Source organism: Alosa alosa, chromosome 14, assembly GCF_017589495.1.
Source record: "Alosa alosa isolate M-15738 ecotype Scorff River chromosome 14, AALO_Geno_1.1, whole genome shotgun sequence".
NCBI lineage: Eukaryota > Metazoa > Chordata > Actinopteri > Clupeiformes > Clupeidae > Alosa > Alosa alosa.
In genome coordinates, this window is record NC_063202.1 from 23983229 (window position 1) to 24003554 (window position 20326).

Genomic DNA, 20326 nt, shown 5'->3' on the forward strand with positions numbered 1-20326 from the left:
TAAATATCTCTCTCCCTCTCTCTCTGCGGGTGTGGACCTGGCTTCATCTCTGAAACCGCCTCAACACATGGCAGCTAGATTGTTGTGGCCAGCCAGGATTAACACACCCTTTGTTCCTTGGGAAAAGAAGGATTCAATCAGCTCTTTGTTACGCCAGATCTTCTAGGGGAACAATCCACTATGGAGGAGGCTGGACAGGTCAGCATACAGTTTTACTACAGTTTGATTCTTTCCACACCACACACACCATCTACAGGACACTCCTGGTACTACCTATAAGTACATCGCAAGCCAGCTCCATTCCAAAATCGCATTCATAGAGACTTTTGAGTCCCGTTTGTAAACTCCAGGCTGTAGCCCTTTCCTCCACCAAAAAGAACCTGAAAAGGATGAGCTAACTTCCCTTGAGGTGTTTTAAGCGGATTTATTTCTTTAAGCGAGGGAGCTGGCAGGTAAGAGGTAGCGTCAGGTGACATTGTGTTCGATAACGTCTTCACATACATCTTCACATACAAAACAGCTCCTCACATACATCATACACAGAAGCTCCTTCACATGGACTTTCACATACAAAAAAAAATAAAAAATCACAACGCCACCCAACAACGCCACCCAACACATCAAAATGATTTTCAGAAAACAGTCAAGTTCAACTGTCAGTTTATAATCTACAACCTCTCACAAAAAGCATTTTGTCAATCAAGTCAAAAGCTAACCTCCTACTCTCTCCTTGCTAATGAAATCACATCAAGTTCTTGCATGTCATTTTGGCCCATCATCTGCACCGCGTTTAAGCACTGCATTTCCTACGGCTGCTGACTCTGGCCTGGTTCTGGCTTGGCACGCGCATACAAGATGTTTGACAGTGTGATCACAAGGCGCAGAGGCGATGGCGGTGGTGAGGCTGAGTGTGTAATCTCTGAGCGTGAAGAATCAGACCTGCAAAAAAATTCACCATATCAAAGCGTGGAGATTCCGACAGCTCCGCTTCGCATTTCCACACAATAAATATTCATCAGGGAAGATTCAAATCCAATTAAGGCGGCCTGATAGCTCCTGACGTCCGCGCTAATAAGCACGTAAAGTTGGTGGCCCCGTATATTTGCACTGCCTAACTGTGGGGGAGGGGATGGGGGAGGGGAAGCATTAATTCCAGGAAATAATTCGCCATGCATTTGCATAGGCAAATGAGAAGCCCACTGCACACATATCCATGAAGATTCCTTAAAATGGTCTCCCCCACACAGGAGATGGGGTATGCAAATCTCCACAACAGCAGATAGCGGTCTGGCCCAGTGGCTGTGAGCTGTTTGGCAGTTGGTTTGTTGCCCTCTGCTGCATAAGTTAAAGGGTAACTATGCAGTTTGTTTAGCTGAATTTACCTTAACTTTACAGCTTCGGAGTCATTGGAATGGTTATACGAGTTTTTCTGGGGCGAATGGTGGCCGTCTCGCTTCCCTTGCAACTTTGGGCCGGCGGACTCAGACAGAAAGTCTCACAGCCTCACGATGTAATGAATTGCTTTACTGCACAACACACATACATGCCAGACATTTGCCATGGCAGAGCCAGCGAAAAGAAGCAGAAAGCTTCGGAGGAACAGGGAAAGAGGAAACGGCAGACTGTACGGTGTTCATTTTAGGACATCTTCAGACTCAGGTGTCAGACTCAGAAAAACATCGGTCATCTTCAGACAAAACTGCCTCAGTGTCAGGAAAACCTCTGTCATCTTCAGACAAAACTGCATCAGCGTCAGAAAAAGTACCAGCTTCAATAGCCTGACGTCGTCATACTCAAATTCTAGTTAGAATATAAGTCTGATACTGCTCTATTGGGATGTGATTATGGGGCGTGTTTCAACTGATGCAGGGGATGAATCCTGTAGGAAGAACACCCGAACTATCCTGCACCACAATTGCAGTATCATTGTTTTCTAGTCTTTTTTAAAAGTTTTTAAAGTTTTTGCACTTTTTTAAAGTTTTGTCAGTATCTTCTACAACAGACGTGATGGCGAAATCTAAATGTCTACCTTCTAGCAACAGCGATTTTGTCAGGGAGAACCAGGATGAATGAAACACTTTGCAATTACATGTAATTTACAAAGACATTGTACCATATTGAAAGCTAATAGCAATCTCCGAACCGCTCTGGTTCGAACATAGTTGCTCCACAACGGAACAAGTCCAGACCGAACTTCCCGACCTCAAATGTTGTGGGCGGAGCTAAGTTCGGCTGGCATCCAGGCTAGCCTTTCCTAAAAAAAATGTCCATGACCTACTATATAATGAATGGTAGTGTACAATAAACTGACCAAAGATTTCAGAGCAGCCATGTAGCGTTCATTAATCTTTTCAATTTTTAGAGCTGGAGATGAATGAATGGGCATTAAATAAACAAAGTTGAGCTAACCACCAAGATAATAACCAGATATTCACAGATTTGTGTGGAAATATTTTCATGTATTTTGGTAAGTACAGTTTAAACTGCTACAACACAAATCCTTGATATTCCATGACTTTGCTAGCCTGGGTTTTCCCATGCTGCCTTACGGGCTCAATTTTATTCATGCTGCTAGGCAGCCTGGATTCTATGGACTTCGTTTTCTTAATCACAGAATGGAGGGAGGGCATCAAGACGATGACGACACACCGAAGCTACGTACAGACGCATTTGATAGACATTCGTAGCGCCCAATCAACGGTTCTAGTCATTCGTAAACCACGTTTCAAATACGAGAAAATGAATGTCTAGTTCCCAGACCCCATCTCAATGAGATGAGGTCTGATGTTAGCCAGGCTATGACTTTGCCGCAAAAATGATCAAATTTCCTGACTTCCCATTATCTGGAATAAACTTTACAAAATTCCATGATATTTCAGAAATTCCATGACACGTGGGAACCCTGACAGGCCCATAGGCCAGGAGATGACGGAATCGCTGCTTTTCAAAGCGAAAAGGTATAATGGTGATGACTAGCCTATATGTAAATCAGTGACAACAAACCATGAGTGCGAGCCTGAGCTGTAACCTATGTGGATGACCCCGAGTGATCTCTGAGCGCCTAAGTGCGGGCTCGAGCTCAGCAATCCTGCATCATGTGGAATATGCGCATCGAATCGCCTACAGCTAGGCCTAGATGTCATCATTACAGCACGCGCTGCGCTGACGCTCGAATAAGTATGTGCAGGCAATTAAGTTAACTGTTCTAACACGAAACATCGTTCTGACTCAGAGTCAGAAATTGCTTATGAAAGTTGACATCATCCATTCGTGTCTTCATATTTGAATTGATAAGATGCCAACATAACATAGCCTATAGTTCACTATACCTACAGAGTCAGAACAGAAACTGCTGCTGTGTAGGCCAACATGCTGAGACCTCCCGTGCATGGTGTCGACGGCGAGCACGATGGGCAAGCCTGCTGCGGCTTTGTCTTTTGTTGTACCTTACCGCCACCTGCTGGAAGGATATGAGAATGGGTAAACGAAGGTTCGATTTACTTCACGCAGTTTAATGTACACATTAACTTTTAGATTCATACCACATCAATACACTCGCCTTGTATTGATTTAGTTGCATGATGGTGTTGTTCTCTCTTTTCAACTTTAAACAACTTTTCCCATGTCATTTAAATGTCTTAAAACACTTGGCCTAAACCAAATTTGGCACTTAAAGTAGCCAATCCAGTTTGCTGCTACTATGATTTCTACATTGACAATGACAATGTAGCAATGCATGAAACATTCTCAACATGCTGTGCCAGTCTTTGTGATCAGAGGTTGGACACGCCCGACCTTTTGCACATTTACACCTTTGCACTCTAACTATTTTACTAGGTGGTTGGTGGCCTCTCCAGACTGTAAGTCAAGCATTGTTTGCTCACACACAAAGGAATGAAACGGCCTAAGATATCACCACTTTGCTACACTTAACAACAATGCCATATCGAGGCCAGACCAGGGCCAGACCCACTCCAGCCTCGGCTTCTATTTCAGTTATTGTTTGTTTCTTCCCCTCCAGCCCAGCCCTCTCTGCTCCTCTCTGTTCTCTAGTGAGATGACTCAATCGCAGCTCCAGGCTGATGGTGGCCCGTCTATCGATAGCGTTGAGCCCTTACCACATGTGCGGCTGCCTAAATTCATGCATTATCCCCACGCTAAATCTGCCCAAAGCCTGGCGGAGAGGCAGCGAGGAGCGCAGGTCACTAGCCGAGGGGACCCAGGCTGACCTGGGGGGATCAGGAGCAAAGCCTTTGAGTGGGCCTGTAATGCCTTATTTAGTCCCCTCATCTGGGAGAGAGGGGGAGAGAGAGGAGCCATCACAGCCCATCATACCCCAAACACTCTCATCCCATCTGACAAAGGAGAGAGGGGACAGAGAGAGGGAGAGAGAGAGAAAGAAAGAGAGAGAGAGAAGAGTAAGGGAGAGAGTTTTCATATCTCCCCACTTAGCAAGCTATGTGCATCCATGCTCTTTCTTTCAGCCCCTGCTCTCTCTCTTTCCTCAATTCTTTCTCTCTCCATCCCTCCCTCCCCCCTCTCTACTCTCTCTCCCTCCCTCTACTCTCTTTCTTTCCTCCATTCTTTCTGTCTCCCTCTCTCCATCCCCCTCTCTACTCTCTCTCTCTCTCTCAGGTGGATTACCTCGCTCATCCCTTGATCCCTCCATTTTAATTCCCAGCAGCTGAGGAGGGAGTGCGACCAGATTGCTGCAGTTAAAGAGCCAAAAGCCAACCCAAACCATCCCCTTTGTGTCCACGAGAGGAAGCAGGGCTGACACACACACACACACACACACACACACACACACAGCGAGAGGAAGCAGGGCTGGAAGGCAGGCTCTCCTCTTTCCACTCTCATCACAGACTGCTCTTCTCCCAACAGATGTGTGCCTTCCCCACCCCATCTCCCTTTCTCTCTATTTCTCTCTCTCTCTCTCTCACACTCTGTCTCTATCTATCTATCATATATTTCTATATGTATGAGAATCATCAGGCAGCCAATAGAGATGGAAAGACGCTGATCCTTTGTTTAGCTCAGGGACTCAGAGTCACAGAGGTGAGGGGCCCCTCCAGAGTGTGTGTGGAGGATAAACAACCAGGCATGGGGCATATAATCAAATAAATAACCAGGCATGGGGCATATAATCAAATAAACAACAAGGCATGGGGCATATAATCAAATACACATTTATTGATACAAGGCCATAAGTGGTGTCCTTTGACTCCGGCGAGACAGGACCGAGGGACCACAAGAGAGAGAGAGAGAGAGAGAGACAGGCACGGTAGAAATGTTTAGTGCTCAGGAGCAAACCTATCTTTTTTACTCACCTCAAGCTCCTTCAACCTTGGCAAGGGCTATTATCAAAGAAATTGACACGGGTCCAATTTCAGGGTTTCTTTTTTTCCCCCTCTCCTCCTTTCTACTACTTCTCCTTGTTTGATGTCGCTGGAGCTCTGGCTCATTTCATCTGTGTTTGGAGTGAAGGAGGCTCTGATTGCTGGCCATTATAGAGAGCAATATATAGATAAGAGAGGCTACCAAGAAATCAATATCTATGTGGGCCACTGATGGTGTGATGAGTGAGTTTGTGTGTGTGTTTGTGTGTGGGTATGTGTGTGTTTGTGTGTCTGCAAGTGAGGGTTCATGTCTGTGTGTGTGTGTGTGTGTGTGTGTACAAAGCTGTTTGTCTGTGAAAGGGAGCAAGTGAGCGGTATTGATGTTGGCTGCTGATGGTTTTGAAGCGATACGCTTTGTTTTCCCTCCTGCCTTTCTCCCAGAACAAAGTGCTGCTCTTCACTATTGACTGCTTCCTCTGCACGGAGAACCTCACTCAGCTCGCTCGGCTTCTCTAAGGGTGCCAGAGCATCTCCATAACATTCCACAACAATCTCTGTGTGTGTGTGTGTGTGTGTGTGTGTCTGTGTCAGTGCACATAAAGTACCGGATGAGCTTGTGTCCAAGAGGAGTTCCTTTATTTTTTGAGTTGTTAGTTCCTACTTCTACAGTTCTACTTCAGACCTACATCAGCAGGGTAGTGTGTTGTACTGTACGTGTTTGTGTGTGTGTCGTGTGTGAAGTTTCTCCATATCATACAGTTAGATTCCTAGTCATTGGTTGGATCTAGATGGATCTGTAAGGTCTAGAATAGATCTGTGGAATAAACAAAGTGAGAATGCAATGAGGACACAATGTCTGCCGTGTAGTACAACAAAGCCTTTATTACTACATGGCATGGAAACAGACATCTTCTACAGAGGCAGTGAGCTGATTTGCAGAGATCCACTCGTCCTCATCACCCAACACAAGGACCCTTCCTCAGAGGATCCGAGTGTTTTTATAGCTCTAGAAAGACTTGTTCATCATCAGCTGCAGAACAAACACAGCCTAAGCCTACTTTACTAGTACAATAATGAAGCCAGGGGCTCATCAGAAAACTGATACCAGTTGCAAATTGGATTTTTGAAAGAGGTTGGTTCTTTGAATTAGCATTCAAGTATTATTGGCTGGGGGAAAAAGAACAGCAAACTGAGAATAGAATTTAAGAGCAGAATTCAGAAGCACCACTAACATTTAATTTTTACAGCATGTTCTCTCAAAAAATCTAGCCATCTTTTATTTGACTGTTTGAGGTTTCTTTACTGGATTTCTACTGCGGGCCCTGGTGAGACAATTACTTCATTATACATAGATACTACACAACATCTTTCCAACTCCCACGGAGCAGTTTCTCTTTAATAAAGGACAATGACCTTGGATGATGACATTATAAACCACAAACTGGTATTTGGAGTCAGTTATAACGTGTTGAACATGTTTGTTGAACATGTGACAAATAGGGAGCCCAGTGTTAAGTTTGTCCTGTGGAATACAAAAATAAATACAGAAATGAGCACTGCAGCAACACAAGGAACTGCAGCAGGAGTGCCACAGCCGCTGAGCTGTCTTTCAGAGTGGACACATCATTAGTCAGGTCTTATCAGTTCATATCTGACCATGTTAATGCTCAATATTATATACGTAGAAATCTATATAGGAATCTAGATTCTAGAGGAATCTTTCCATTGTCTGCCTTATGACTCATTCTCTCTCTCTCTCTCTCTCTCTCTCTCTCTCTATCTCTCTCTCTCTATAGAACTGATGTAGTTCTGATTGGGCCCTGCACTGGCCACAGTCCTACCCGAGTCCATAACCATCCAGAACCATCTTAACATCTATCATAGCAAAAAAAAACACAACTAAAAAAAAAAATGTACAACTTCTGATAGAGAAGGAGATTTTTTTTTCTGGAAGAAGAGTGAGATATTTATCCATCTAAATAAAGTAAATTAAGAATATCAGGTAAACTACTGTTGAATAGATGATAGATAAACAGGACCCACTGAGCTGTCCTGCAAACTGCAGTAATGTGTTATAACAGGAGGACAGATGACTACAGGAGGGCTGTGTGAAACAGTTGTCTGATTAATGGTATTTACACTAAGAATATGTCTGCCTTCACACAAAGGCACACGTTCCTCTGGACCTGTGTGTAAGATCCGTCGTAAAGTTACTGAGATGTAGGTTTCCGCCCTAACTTAAATCCCCTGACCATTACAACCCCCTATACCCAACAGGCACACACACACACCTCCTATCTTCTGAGCCCTTCTAATCTGTACCCCCCCACACACACACACACACACACACACAAACACACACACACACAAACAAGCACGCACACACACACACACATACACACACAAAGACAAAAGCACACACACAAACATACATACACAGACACACCTCCCCTGAGATGACTGGACACAGGCCAGTAGCCAGACTCCAGCATCACCTCTAGGGACCCTCAGCATCTTCACGGGGTGGACCACTCACAGAGCGCTCAGCTCATTCTCAACGCAGAAGGAATACAAACAAGATCTACAATATATATATGCGTTTCTCTTATTTTTGGTCCATACATGTCTCTCCTCTGTTCCTCTTTCATGTGTCATTTCCTCCATTAGTAGATCTGCATGGCGGCGGTGTCTGAGGAGCAGGCTGCGTCTTCACAGAAGGCAGGGGCTGGGCGGTCTCGGCTCGTCCAGCAGGATGAGGTTATCTAGGGGACTCCTGGTGACCCCTGACCTGCTGGCGTCCACCGGAGAAGGGGCACAGCCTGTCCCAAACCTCCGCTGTTCCGAGGGGGACACCCCAACACCAGCCTCGTCTGACACCATGCTGTCACCTGGGGTGGGGTGAGACAGGTGGGGTGGGGTGAAACAGATGAGGTGGGGGGGGGGCAGGTTGGGGGGGGAGATAGGTGAGGTGGGGTGAGACATGTGTTTCAGTAACAGTGATTACAGAAAAGGTTATTTTCTTATAGTATCTACACAGTACAAACAAACCATATATGGTATTCATACAAACATGCATACAGTACATTCGACACAACATCGTGTGGATGCACAACATCGCGTCGGACGGACGGACACACACACACACACACACACACACACACACACACACACACACACACACACACACACACACACACACACACAAATGAAAGGTTGACTTGCTATGATCACAGACACAATGGAAGATGGAAGAGAGAACATGAGGCGTAAGGAGTGGGAGCCTGATCCCTTACTCGTCTCAGAGGAGCAGGACAGACAGACACACACACACACACACACACACACACACACACACACACACACACACATACATACTCTCTCACACACACACACACACACACACACACACACACACACACACACACACACATCCTCTTACCCGTGTCAGAGGAGCAGGATGGACACACCGGTCTTCTCTGGCAGCCCACAACATGGACGATCTTCCCATCTACACACGCTCCATGCTCCAAGACCACATAAAACTACACACACACACACAAACACACACACACACACAGAAAAATAAAATGGACTAGTCAATGTCTGTGGGCCATCACTAAAAAACACATTGTGTGTGTAAACACATTGGACTGTTCAGTGTGTGTGAATATGTGTGCTTTTGTGAGAGTAAGTGTGTGTGTGTGTGTGTTTGTGTGTGTGTGTGTGTGTGTGTGTGTGTGCGCGCGCGCTTGTGTGTGTGTGAGTGTGTGTGTGTGTGTGTAATGCGTATACCCGTGGGGTTCCTGCTGTGATGGTCTCTGTGATGCTGCCCTCACTGGTGCTGCTCTCACTCATGTTGTCCACTGATGGATGCTCTCTCCTCTTCAGTCTCCTGGACCTGCAACACACACACACACACACACACACACACACACACTGTAACTAATCCATCTCATGGCATGCACACATAAAACAGTGGCAGTGGGAAAATAAAGAAACGACACATTCCCTCTACTGGATTGTGTAACTCTACAGTTTTAAGCTGGACACACACAATAATGTGTGTGAGCGACTGCCTGTGTGTGTGTGTGTGTGTGTGTGTGTGTGTGTGTGTGTGTGTGTGTGTTTTAGGGTTAAGTGAATATGAATATCTCTTTTCTTGTTTGACTGAGTACCCAATGGACTGGCTCCCAACCCGCTGTCCTGCCTCCTGTGTCTCCTTTCAAAGTCACACACACACACACACACACACACACACACACACACACACACACGCGCGCACACACACACACACTCAACTCATCTCAGATGTGAGATATCTAAAGCAGTCACAGCCATATTTTGGCCTCTAACACTTCCTCTCTCACAACCGCACACAGACACGGACACAAACATGCAAACACACACACAGGCACACACACATATATACACACACACACACGTTTGGGGCGCAGGTGACATTGTCCCACAACCGTGACATATCATGCAGAACAAGGGGCCTTATGTATGTAGATGAACTAGTAACCTATGTAAGAGGGGCAGTTGGCATGTCTGCCATGGGTGCCACCTTCCTCTCCCAAGCAGACTGCAGCAAGCACAAACGTTATCACAGTGTTCCCAGACACTTTGAGCCATTTCTCAGATCAGAATGGACATTTTCAAAACTTCTTGTTCAACCCCCACATCATCTCGTCATAAATCATAAACAAATATTTATCTTGTTGAGCAGCAAATGCTTTTGCAAGTATGAAAATAAATGACATGGTCTGGCAACAAAGTGCATTACAAACAGTGTACTGTACCAGTAGACAGCAGGCCAGACACCAGGCAAATATTTTGCACGTATGAAAATAAATTGCATGGTCTGGCAACAAAGTGCATTACAAACAGTGTACTGTACCAGTAGACAACACACTTGAATCCTGTCTGATCTCCCACAATGTCCTCTTAACTGTTCTATTGATTGATGGTTAAGCATTTAGACTATCCTGTTCATAAAGTAACAGTGACACATTAATAATGGAGCATTTGGACTATCCTGTTCATAACAGTGACACATTAATAATGGAGCATTTGGACTATCCTGTTCATAACAGTGACACAGACATTTTCATTCTGATGGCACTGACAAGTTGATTGGCAAAATGCACTTGCTGTAATACACATTAATAATGATTTGAGATTTGCACCAAAGCGACTGAAAGTCATGAAAAAAATCCCTTCATGGCCTTAAACTGGCTTGGATGTATTTCTACACCAGTTGTCTCATTTAGTAACCATTGGCTTTGCCAATTCAAATGAACCCCGCCTCTATCGTCACGGCAACATCATAGCTCTGCTGTTGTGTCAAAATGTCCTACCAGTGAAAAAGGATTACACAATCAAATACAGAGCTATACTACAGTGAGGGGGGTCCTCTACTGTGTGTGTGTGTGTGTGTGTGTGTGTGTGTGTGTGTGTGTGTGAGGGGGGTACTCTACTGTTTGTGTGGGGGACAGCAGGTACCCTTCATAATGATAAAAAGTGACCTCTTTCTTTGGCAGAAGTTACTTTAATTTTTAATATGTACAATCAACACCGCTCGTGTCTAAATTAACTTCACTTATTCAAACCAAATTACTTTTTTCTTTCTTTTGGCCTTATTTGCTGTTTTTCACCAGATGGGGTTCAGTGTTTAAACCTGTGTGGATTACTGCCAATGGTTTTAGCATGTCTTTTAGCTAGCTAGTTTACACCAAAAATTCTCATACCTCTCATTACTTTAATAAGTGGATTAGTGTGTGTGTGTGTGTGTGTGTGTGTGTGTGTGTGTGTGTGTGTGTGTGTGTGTGTGTGTGTGTGTGTGATAGGGAGGCGTCCTGACATGACACCACAGACAGAAATAGTAAAAGGGTGAGATGAGAAAGAATGACAGGAAAAAAGTAAGAACAAAAAAGCACAGTAGCAGCCAAGTGCGAAAGGCAATTTGAGGGAGCAGTATTGGCCAATGTGTGGCGTTTAAATGAGGCTCTAGCTCAGTGCGTCCACTCACAGGCACAGAAATGACCTATTTTGCTGTGTAATTGCTGTAGTACAAGACAAATCAAGCATGTAATTGAAAGCGTGCTGCTGGCATTGAGAGCCACTGAAGCCAGTGGAGGAAGAGAAGGAAGGAGTGAAGAAGAGAAGGAGGGAGAGAAGGAGAGGAGAAGAGAAGGAGGGAGAAGAGAAAAGAGAGGAGAGGAGAAGAGAAAGAGGAGAAGAGAAGGAAAGAGAGAAGAGAAGGAGAAGAAGAAAATAAGGAGGGAGAGGAGGAGAGGAGAAGAGAAGAAAAGGAGAAGAGAAAAGAGAGGAGAGGAAAAGAGAAAGAGGAGAAGAGAAGGAAAGAGAGAAGAGAAGGAGAAGGAGGAGAAAGGAAGGAGGGAGAGGAGAGGAGAAGAGAAGGAGGAGAAGAGAACAAAGGAGAGAGGAGAGAGGAGGTGAGGAAGGAAGGAGGGACAAGAGAGAAGAGAAAAGGAGAATAGAGTGGAGGAGAGAAGAGGAGAGGAGAGGAGAGGAAGAGCTGTTTGCTGCTTTGTAAGTCAAAGTAGATGTAACAGACGTCGCTAAGCCAGCGGAACATCCTTAAAGAGAATCAGCTGCTGCAGCAAGACAGGGGCCAGAGGAGGGGTGAGCAGGGTGATGGGGTGTTTATGTGTGTGTGTGGCAGATCATGTTTACATGCGCGCACACACACACACACACACACACACACACACACACACACACACACAGCTGCTCTTTTACATCTTTAACAGCATTGTGTTTGTCACCATAAATCTGTTTGCAACCTTATACATTTTATAAAAAGTTAACTATGCAAATTAAACACACATACATGCATTCACTTTCACACATCCAAACACACACAAACACACCATCCCCTTTGTGTCGGCAAGAGGCAGCAGAGCTGACACACACACACACACCCCCCCCCTCTTTCGCTCTCTTTTGAGAAATTGATAAATACACACTATCTGTCTCCAATTGAGGGTTTTACGAGAAAGATGGCCGAATTAATTCAAATGCAATTAGATTAATGATATTGTACTGTACAGTTTTGTGTGGGACATCGTTGTATGAATCTGGAGAGGATAACAAGGTAGCGCATGAGGGACTAGCATGAGCCCGATCCTTTTTAATCTGTGGATATGATGGGCTGTCCAAACTGAATCTTCTAAGGCACTGTGTGTTGTGTGTGTGTGCATGCCCCCCTTCCCGCCCCAGCCCTACACACACACGCACGCACGCTCGCACGCACGCACACACACACACACAAACACCCACACACACACCCACCCACACGCATGCACGCACATACACACACACACACACACACACACACACACACACACACACACACACACACACACACACACACACACACTGACCCGTAGTAGTATGTGAGGATGGCGGCTGTGGCGAGTAGTGCGATGAGCAGCACCAGGCAGGCAGCGATGGCCACGTTCCTCCTCTTCTCCTGCTCGGCCTGCTGATGCTCCCACCACTCCAGGTCACTGAACTGGCAGCGCTCGCCCATGTAGCCGGACACACAGCTGCACGCACACACACATGCACGCACACACACACGCACACAAGCACACACACATACACACACACACACACACACATACACACACACACACACACACACACACACAAACACACACACACACAAATGAAAGGTTGACTTGCTATGTACGCACACAAGCACACACATTTTATTGCATAATAAAGCTTCTCTATTATGCAAATGGTCACACTAACAGCAACTGATTATAACTACAAAGAACAAAGACAAACATTATGGCTGCAAAGTTTTGTGATAATATTTACAATATTCACAAGGTCTAATAGTGCAGGTTCAGTAGCATGAGAAGTGTGGGGTATCAGATCACTAAGAACCTCAGATCAGTGAAGCAACACTGCCATCTACTGGCCAGATTTAACAAAGCAGCCAGGATGACATATGTTTCAATTAGTGTGTGTGTGTGTGTGTGTGTTTGTGTGTGTGTGAGAGAAAGAGAGAGAAAGAGAGAGAGTGTATGTGTGTATGTATGTATGTGTGAGAGAGAGTGTGTATGTTACATTACATTACATTTGGCTGACGCTTTTTAACCAAAGCGACTACGTATGTGTGTATGTGTATGTGTGTGTGTGTGTGTGTGTGTGTGTGTGTGTGTCTGTGTGTGTACTTGCTTGCAGGCGTAGGACTCCATCTCAGGCAAGTAGAAGCACACTCCCTCATACATGCAGTAGGAGTCATGAGTAGCTGGACAGAACTCCTTCTTGCCAGCTGTTGTCACAGTGACTGGGCTTACTGTGGTCAACAAGGAGGGGGGGGGCTTCAGCTCTGAAATGTACAGAAAATGTGAGCAGTCCAGAGGGCAAGATGGACAGAGAGAGGGAGGGAAAGAGAGAGAGGGATGGAGATGGAGAAAGGGAGGGAGAGAAAGAAAGATAGATACTTTCAGAAGGTTAGATGAGAGTCATTGTAAAGGGAAGTGAATTGCATTTTCAATTAATTAGGAGGGTAATGGATACATCAATGTGGTGTTCTTTACTAATATAAGAATGTGCCTTCCTAACACACACACACACACACACTCTCTCTCACACACACACACACACACACACACACACATACACAAACAAACACACACACACACACACACACACACACACACACACACACACACTATCTCTCTCTCTCTCACACACACACACACAAATGCAAACACACACACACAAAAACACACACACACACACACACACACACACACACACACACACACACACACACACACTCACCTGTGCATGTGAATCCTGTGCCAGTGTATCCTGTTCTGCAGATGCAGGTGTATTTCCCTACTGTGTTCCCACATTCTGCATGCTCATGGCAACCATGCAACTCCAGCCTACACTCATCAATATCTGCAGAACACACACACACATACACACACACACACACACACACACACACACACACACACACACACACACACGACACACACACACATGCACACATACACACGTACACACAGAGCTGTTTTATATACATTACAGATGTGTGTGTGTGTCTCTGAGTGTGAGAAGAGAGTGTATTTAATATCTCAGGTAATTAGTGTTTTTGTGAAGAATATTGTGTTTTGTGTGTATGTGTGTGTGTGAGTGTGTGTGTGTGTGTGTGTGTGTGTGTGTGTGTGTGTGTGTGTGTGTGTGTACTAGTAATTCTGTCTCTCTCACCTGTGCAGTGGTGTCCATCCCCACTGAAGCCAGCGCTGCATCTGCAGAAGTGACCACCTGCTGTGTTCACACACTCTGAGAGAGGACTCACACACTCTGCCAGTCCCACAGTGCACTCATCGATGTCTACACACACACACACACACACACACACACACATCAAATAAAGTGCATCAATACGTATGAACAATGACATTGACACCTGCCACACACACATTTCCATCGACTAACTCTGCACACAGACACACACACAAACACACACAGACATACACACACACACACTCACACACAGGCTCAAATAAGCTTCATCAATGTCTATACACATGCCTAAAGAAATACATCAATGTCTACAACACATGAAACATCAATATCCACAGAACACACACAGATGGACATCACACTAGCACACAGCTAAGGACTCACAATAGCATAATATGGGTCACACACACACACACACACACACACACACACACACACACACACACACACGGACAGCACACTAGCACACAACTAAGGACTCACAATAGCATAATATGGGTCACACTCACACACCCACACACACACACACGGACACACACACGGACACACACGGACAGCACACTAGCACACAGCTAGGGACTCACAATAGCATGATATGGGTCACACATGTACTCACACACACACACACACAGTGCTGCTTGAAAGGATTGTGAACCCCTTGAGCAGTTTGGAGTTTTCTGTTGTTTTATTATGATCTTCTTATTTTATCATCACCATTTTTTAAATATGTATAATAATGAGTAGCCTATTCTCAAAGAGTGGTAGTTGATATGCAGCCTTGGTGCTTAGGCGGGTGGCACACACAAACACAGACACACACAGACACACACAGACACACACTCACAGGTACCTACCTACACAGAGCTGTCCATTTCCAGTGAAGCCTGGCAGACAGCGGCAGGCCACATTTCCCTCCTCAGGAATGCACTGAGCATTCATATCACACCTCAGAGAGAAGCAGTCATCCTGGTCTACAGAGAGGGGGGGGGGGGGGGTACTTTAATATAATAGTATACAGTATATAGTATCTATTATACAGTAGTATAATAATACATGCACTCAGGAGGTGACCCTGTTAAAGTGCTTAAGACACCAAACCCAATACTGCTCCTTATGTGCGGGTTGATGGCATCCATGGAGCCTCTGCCCTGGTGTACTAATGCACCCTCTGCCATGTGTATGTGTGTGTGTGTGTGGAGTGTGTGGTAGGTGTGTGCTGCAGGTGTGTACCTGATACCATCTTCTCAGTGATGAGTGTGGGCTCTGGCAGGTTAGGTAAAGGTAGTGGAAAGCCTTCGTCATTCAGAGCCTTTCTCTGGGACTGTGCACTGGACTCCCCATCCCCAGAATCTGAGCAGAGAAAACACACACACACACACACACACACACACACACACACACACACACACACACACACACACATACACAACAAACACACACACACACACACACACACACACATACACACACACACACACGCACCCACGCACACTCACACACATACGCCCACACACACCCACGCACACGCACCCACGCACACAGGCATGCACAAACACACACACACACACGCACACACACACACACACACACACACGCCCACACACGCCCACACACACCCACACACACACACACACACACACACACACACACACACACACACACACACACACACACACACACACACACACACCAGTTATATACTCCCTATATCGCAGCCAGGTATAACTTGATGGTTTACACTTCAGAACCTGTGACACAACATATTCAACTGTACTGTCAGTCTTAAATCCAACACGACACATTATAGACTGTAGAATATTAATGTTTTGAACATCCAACATGACACATTATGGACTATAGAATATTAATGTTTTGAACATCTAACTCGACACATTATAGACTGTACAATGTTAATGTTTTGAACATTTTGATACTAACCAGTCCTTGTGGCAGATTCACTAGCTGGCACACAGCCCTTGCCATCAGCTGATTGGATATACTGTGAGTGACAAGAGCAGTGAGCCAATCCAAGCCTGCTATCACACAACTGGGTGCAACCCCCATTCTGGTGGAGACACATATCCGCCCCTGAGGAGAGAGAGGAAGTGTCATCACTGGATGGACATTGGACCAGTCAGGAAGTATTTATGTCTTGGACCAATCAGGAAGTAGTTATGTCTTGGACAGATCGTGCCCTTAGTTTAGTGGGCAAGTAGGATTTTAGAGTGATTAACTTACTTAAAAACAAAAGAAGAGACACAAGAAGAAGTATCTTCCATAGAAATAAATGGGGTTATTTCCTAACGCAAAAATGGCAGTCATCTACACATATTCTGCCCCTTCAGCCGCCAAAAGTTGACATGTGAATACATCGTGCCAATCATGTGTAGTGTGATCTTGCAGCTGAAGCGAGATTGGTGTTATGAAGTTCTGCCCGAAGTTCTGCCTTATAAATATCTGCCCGATAAGTGCCCAAAATGTGTTGCAATATGGTCGCCGAGTGGAGGGACTTGCCTAAAAAGACTTTGACAAAATGTCCCTGTGCACAGCAACTTCAGATAGTATCCGTAGCAGTAGTCACCACACGCTACAGCCACCCCACACTATAACCACCCCCACACTATAACCACTGCACACTATAACCACCCCACACTATAACCACCCCCACACTATAACCACCCCACACTATAACCACTGCACACTATAACCATCCCACACTACAACCACCCCACACTATAACCACCCCACACTATAACCATTGCACACTATAACCACCCCACACTATAACCACCTCACATAATAGCCACCCCACACTATAACCACCCCACACTATAACCACCCCACACTGGAATAATTGACTGATTTACTGTGTTATTGTCATTGCTCATCCCTCTTACCAATGAAACAGTAAATCAATCATTTTGTCCACGGTGCCCTGGCTACTTTAACTTTTTAACAACGTTGGTGTGTTGTGTTATTCACCCACCAGGCTTGGCCAAGGGGTGTATGATGACTAGTCCTGCCGGCCGGACGATGTTGGCATCAAGGCGCTGAGGTGTATGTGCCCCCCAAGTCTTCTGTAGCTGGAGGAGCTGGTTCCCCTGCCAGTCTGACACCCAGACGGAGTCCTCGAACACGGCCAGGCTGAAGGGGTGACCTGCAGGAGGGGAGATGAGACGTCACTGACACCCAACACCTCCACAACAGGGACAGCCACTACACCTCACAGGGATGCTACACGTAACTGAAGCATTCTGTTTACGTAGCGCCTGCTGCAACAATTAGCTTCTGCTAGAATCAATGAAAATGGCTACACTAGACATCATAGTGTTGCGTACATTCAAAAAAATTAGACCAGTCTTCTAAAACGTTTTTTTTTTTTTTTTTCATTTAGCAGACACTTTTATCCAAAGCGACTTTACGTCAATTATATTACAAGGACCATCCCGACAGCAACTCAGGGTTAAGTGCCTTGCTCAAGGGGCAAGGGCACATTGGCCAGGAATTGAACCCACATTCAGGCCAGCTCCTTAGCTACCATGCAGTGGCTCCGGAGCACTTCACTTGTGGATCCGCTGTGGCCCTGGTGTTATAGCAATGTACCAGAAAACCAGCAATGGTACACTGGTAGTCTATTCAACACCAATATGAGAGAAAACCAGTTATGGTACACTGGTAGTCTATTTGACACCACTATAAGAGAAATAGCATTTTAAGGCATTATATCCTGAAAATAATATCAGAGAATCCAGAGAAATCTTTGGGAACTACACACAATTCATCATTAAGCATTTGTAGACTATTAGTAAATGGTTGGTTCATCTTTTGTAAAGTTTTGCTCATACATTATTTCTCATTAGTAAAGCACTTGTACATACAGTTATAAATGGGTTGCCCATTTATATTCATGGTTTGTAAATGGTTACACATTGTTTGTCCATGTATATGTTTATAAATTATTGTTAATACTTAACTAAATCATTTATTAACTAAAATTGTTAACAAATGATGCAATACTATTTTGTTGATGAAGTAATATTTCCATTATTTAACAGTGTTACATACACATGCATTAACGATTAGTTGGGGTGTGGATACATATTTTATAAACCAAGTGGTATTGTTACAAAATTATATTTCCTGAGCTCATCGAAAGTGAGAACTTTGTATGCCTTGCAATGCATTTACAAATGAGTTATACAGGTTATATTTGCATTTATTCATTTAGCAGACACTTTTATCCAAAGTGACTTACACATATGAAATTAAAGGGCAAAACCACAATGGTGGAAGCCGGGGCTTGAACCCCCAAATTTTGAGGTTGCATGCTAGCCCTGCTCCTTATCCACTACACTACCTCTGCCCAGTGATATTACAACAATCAATTCAGAAATATAATATAGATATGTGTGTGTTTACTATGAACAAACCATTTATAACTGTGTGTACACATGATTTACAGATGAGAATTAATGTAGGAATAATACTTTACAAACGAAGAACACGGCATTTAATAATAGTTTACAGATGATTAATAAATGCTTAACCGTGTGTAGAAGAAAACAAAAACTCTTGCGTGTTTGTAGGTGCCTTTAACTGGGAGGAGGTAGTGTAGTGGAGTGGGGCTACATACATGAAAAAGTTGGGGGTTCGATTCACAGCTTCCACTGTTGTGTCAATTTAATTGTAAGTCACTGGATAAAATTGTCTGCTAAATGAATAAATGTAAATGTAATCTTTACAACTCATTTGAAAATGTATTGCAAGGCATAGAAAGTCCTCACAAAATATCATTAACTTACCACTTGTAACTCCTGAGTTAATCATGAATTATAGTATTAGAAAGTGGTTTATAAAACATGTATTCACATCCTAACTAATCATTAGTGCCTATGTACATGTGACAACTGATAAAATGGAAATATTACGTCTTCAACAAATTATTATTGTATGATTTCTTAAGTATTAAAATGATTTATAAACATATTTTAGATATAGGCTTATTTAATATGAACACACACCATGTATAAGTGTGTGTACAAATGCTTTACTGATGAGAAATAATGTATTAGCAATACTTTACAAATGATCAACAAGCCATTTACTAAAAGTTCACAAATGCTTAATAAATTATGAATTGTGTGTAGTTATTATGAAGTGTTACCAAATCTTTGAATGGGAACAGGGCCGAAAAACAATATTGAATGGCCATGATCCTTCTGTTGCTCAGGAAAACCTCCGAAACATTATCTACGAACACAGGTTAAAACTCTACCACGCAAAGAAGAATCCTTATGTAGCCCTGGTCCACACACTGGGCCTGGGCACAGGTAAAGTGGACAACTGTCCTGTAGTCACACCAATCAAGATTTGACATTTGTTTTGGAAATTATGGACTTGTTATTAGCCTACAGTTCATAAGCCAGCGTTCATCATCATACAGGGGTCTTCTGCACATCTGGAATGATGTAGCTATTGGAGCAACATAGGCTGCCATCCAGACAAAACATTTTTCAGGGAAGGCCTTATACTTTCAGTAAGACAACGCCAAACTGCATTCTGCCCATGTTACAACAGCATGGCTCAATAGTAGAAGAGTCCAGCTGTTAAATTGATCTGCCTGCAGTCCAGACCTGACAGATCTGGTGCACCAAGAAATGGAAAACATGAATAAGAAGACCTCA

General features: G+C 44.3%; 1 protein-coding gene across 1 annotated transcript in view; it reads right to left on the minus strand.

Annotated features, from left to right (window-relative positions):
• Positions 1 to 7680: 7680 nt before the first annotated feature.
• Positions 7681 to 20326, minus strand: part of egf (epidermal growth factor) — a 34384-nt gene continuing 21738 nt past the window's right edge. The window contains exons 14-24 of the mRNA XM_048263755.1: positions 17629 to 17799; positions 16581 to 16730; positions 15873 to 15992; positions 15497 to 15613; positions 14604 to 14729; positions 14169 to 14291; positions 13557 to 13710; positions 12749 to 12913; positions 9132 to 9237; positions 8779 to 8881; positions 7681 to 8227 (exon numbers count right to left, since the gene is read on the minus strand). Coding sequence (XP_048119712.1) covers positions 8049 to 8227; positions 8779 to 8881; positions 9132 to 9237; positions 12749 to 12913; positions 13557 to 13710; positions 14169 to 14291; positions 14604 to 14729; positions 15497 to 15613; positions 15873 to 15992; positions 16581 to 16730; positions 17629 to 17799 — 1514 coding nt within the window. The 3' untranslated portion in view covers positions 7681 to 8048. The remainder of the gene's footprint in view (positions 8228 to 8778; positions 8882 to 9131; positions 9238 to 12748; positions 12914 to 13556; positions 13711 to 14168; positions 14292 to 14603; positions 14730 to 15496; positions 15614 to 15872; positions 15993 to 16580; positions 16731 to 17628; positions 17800 to 20326) is intronic.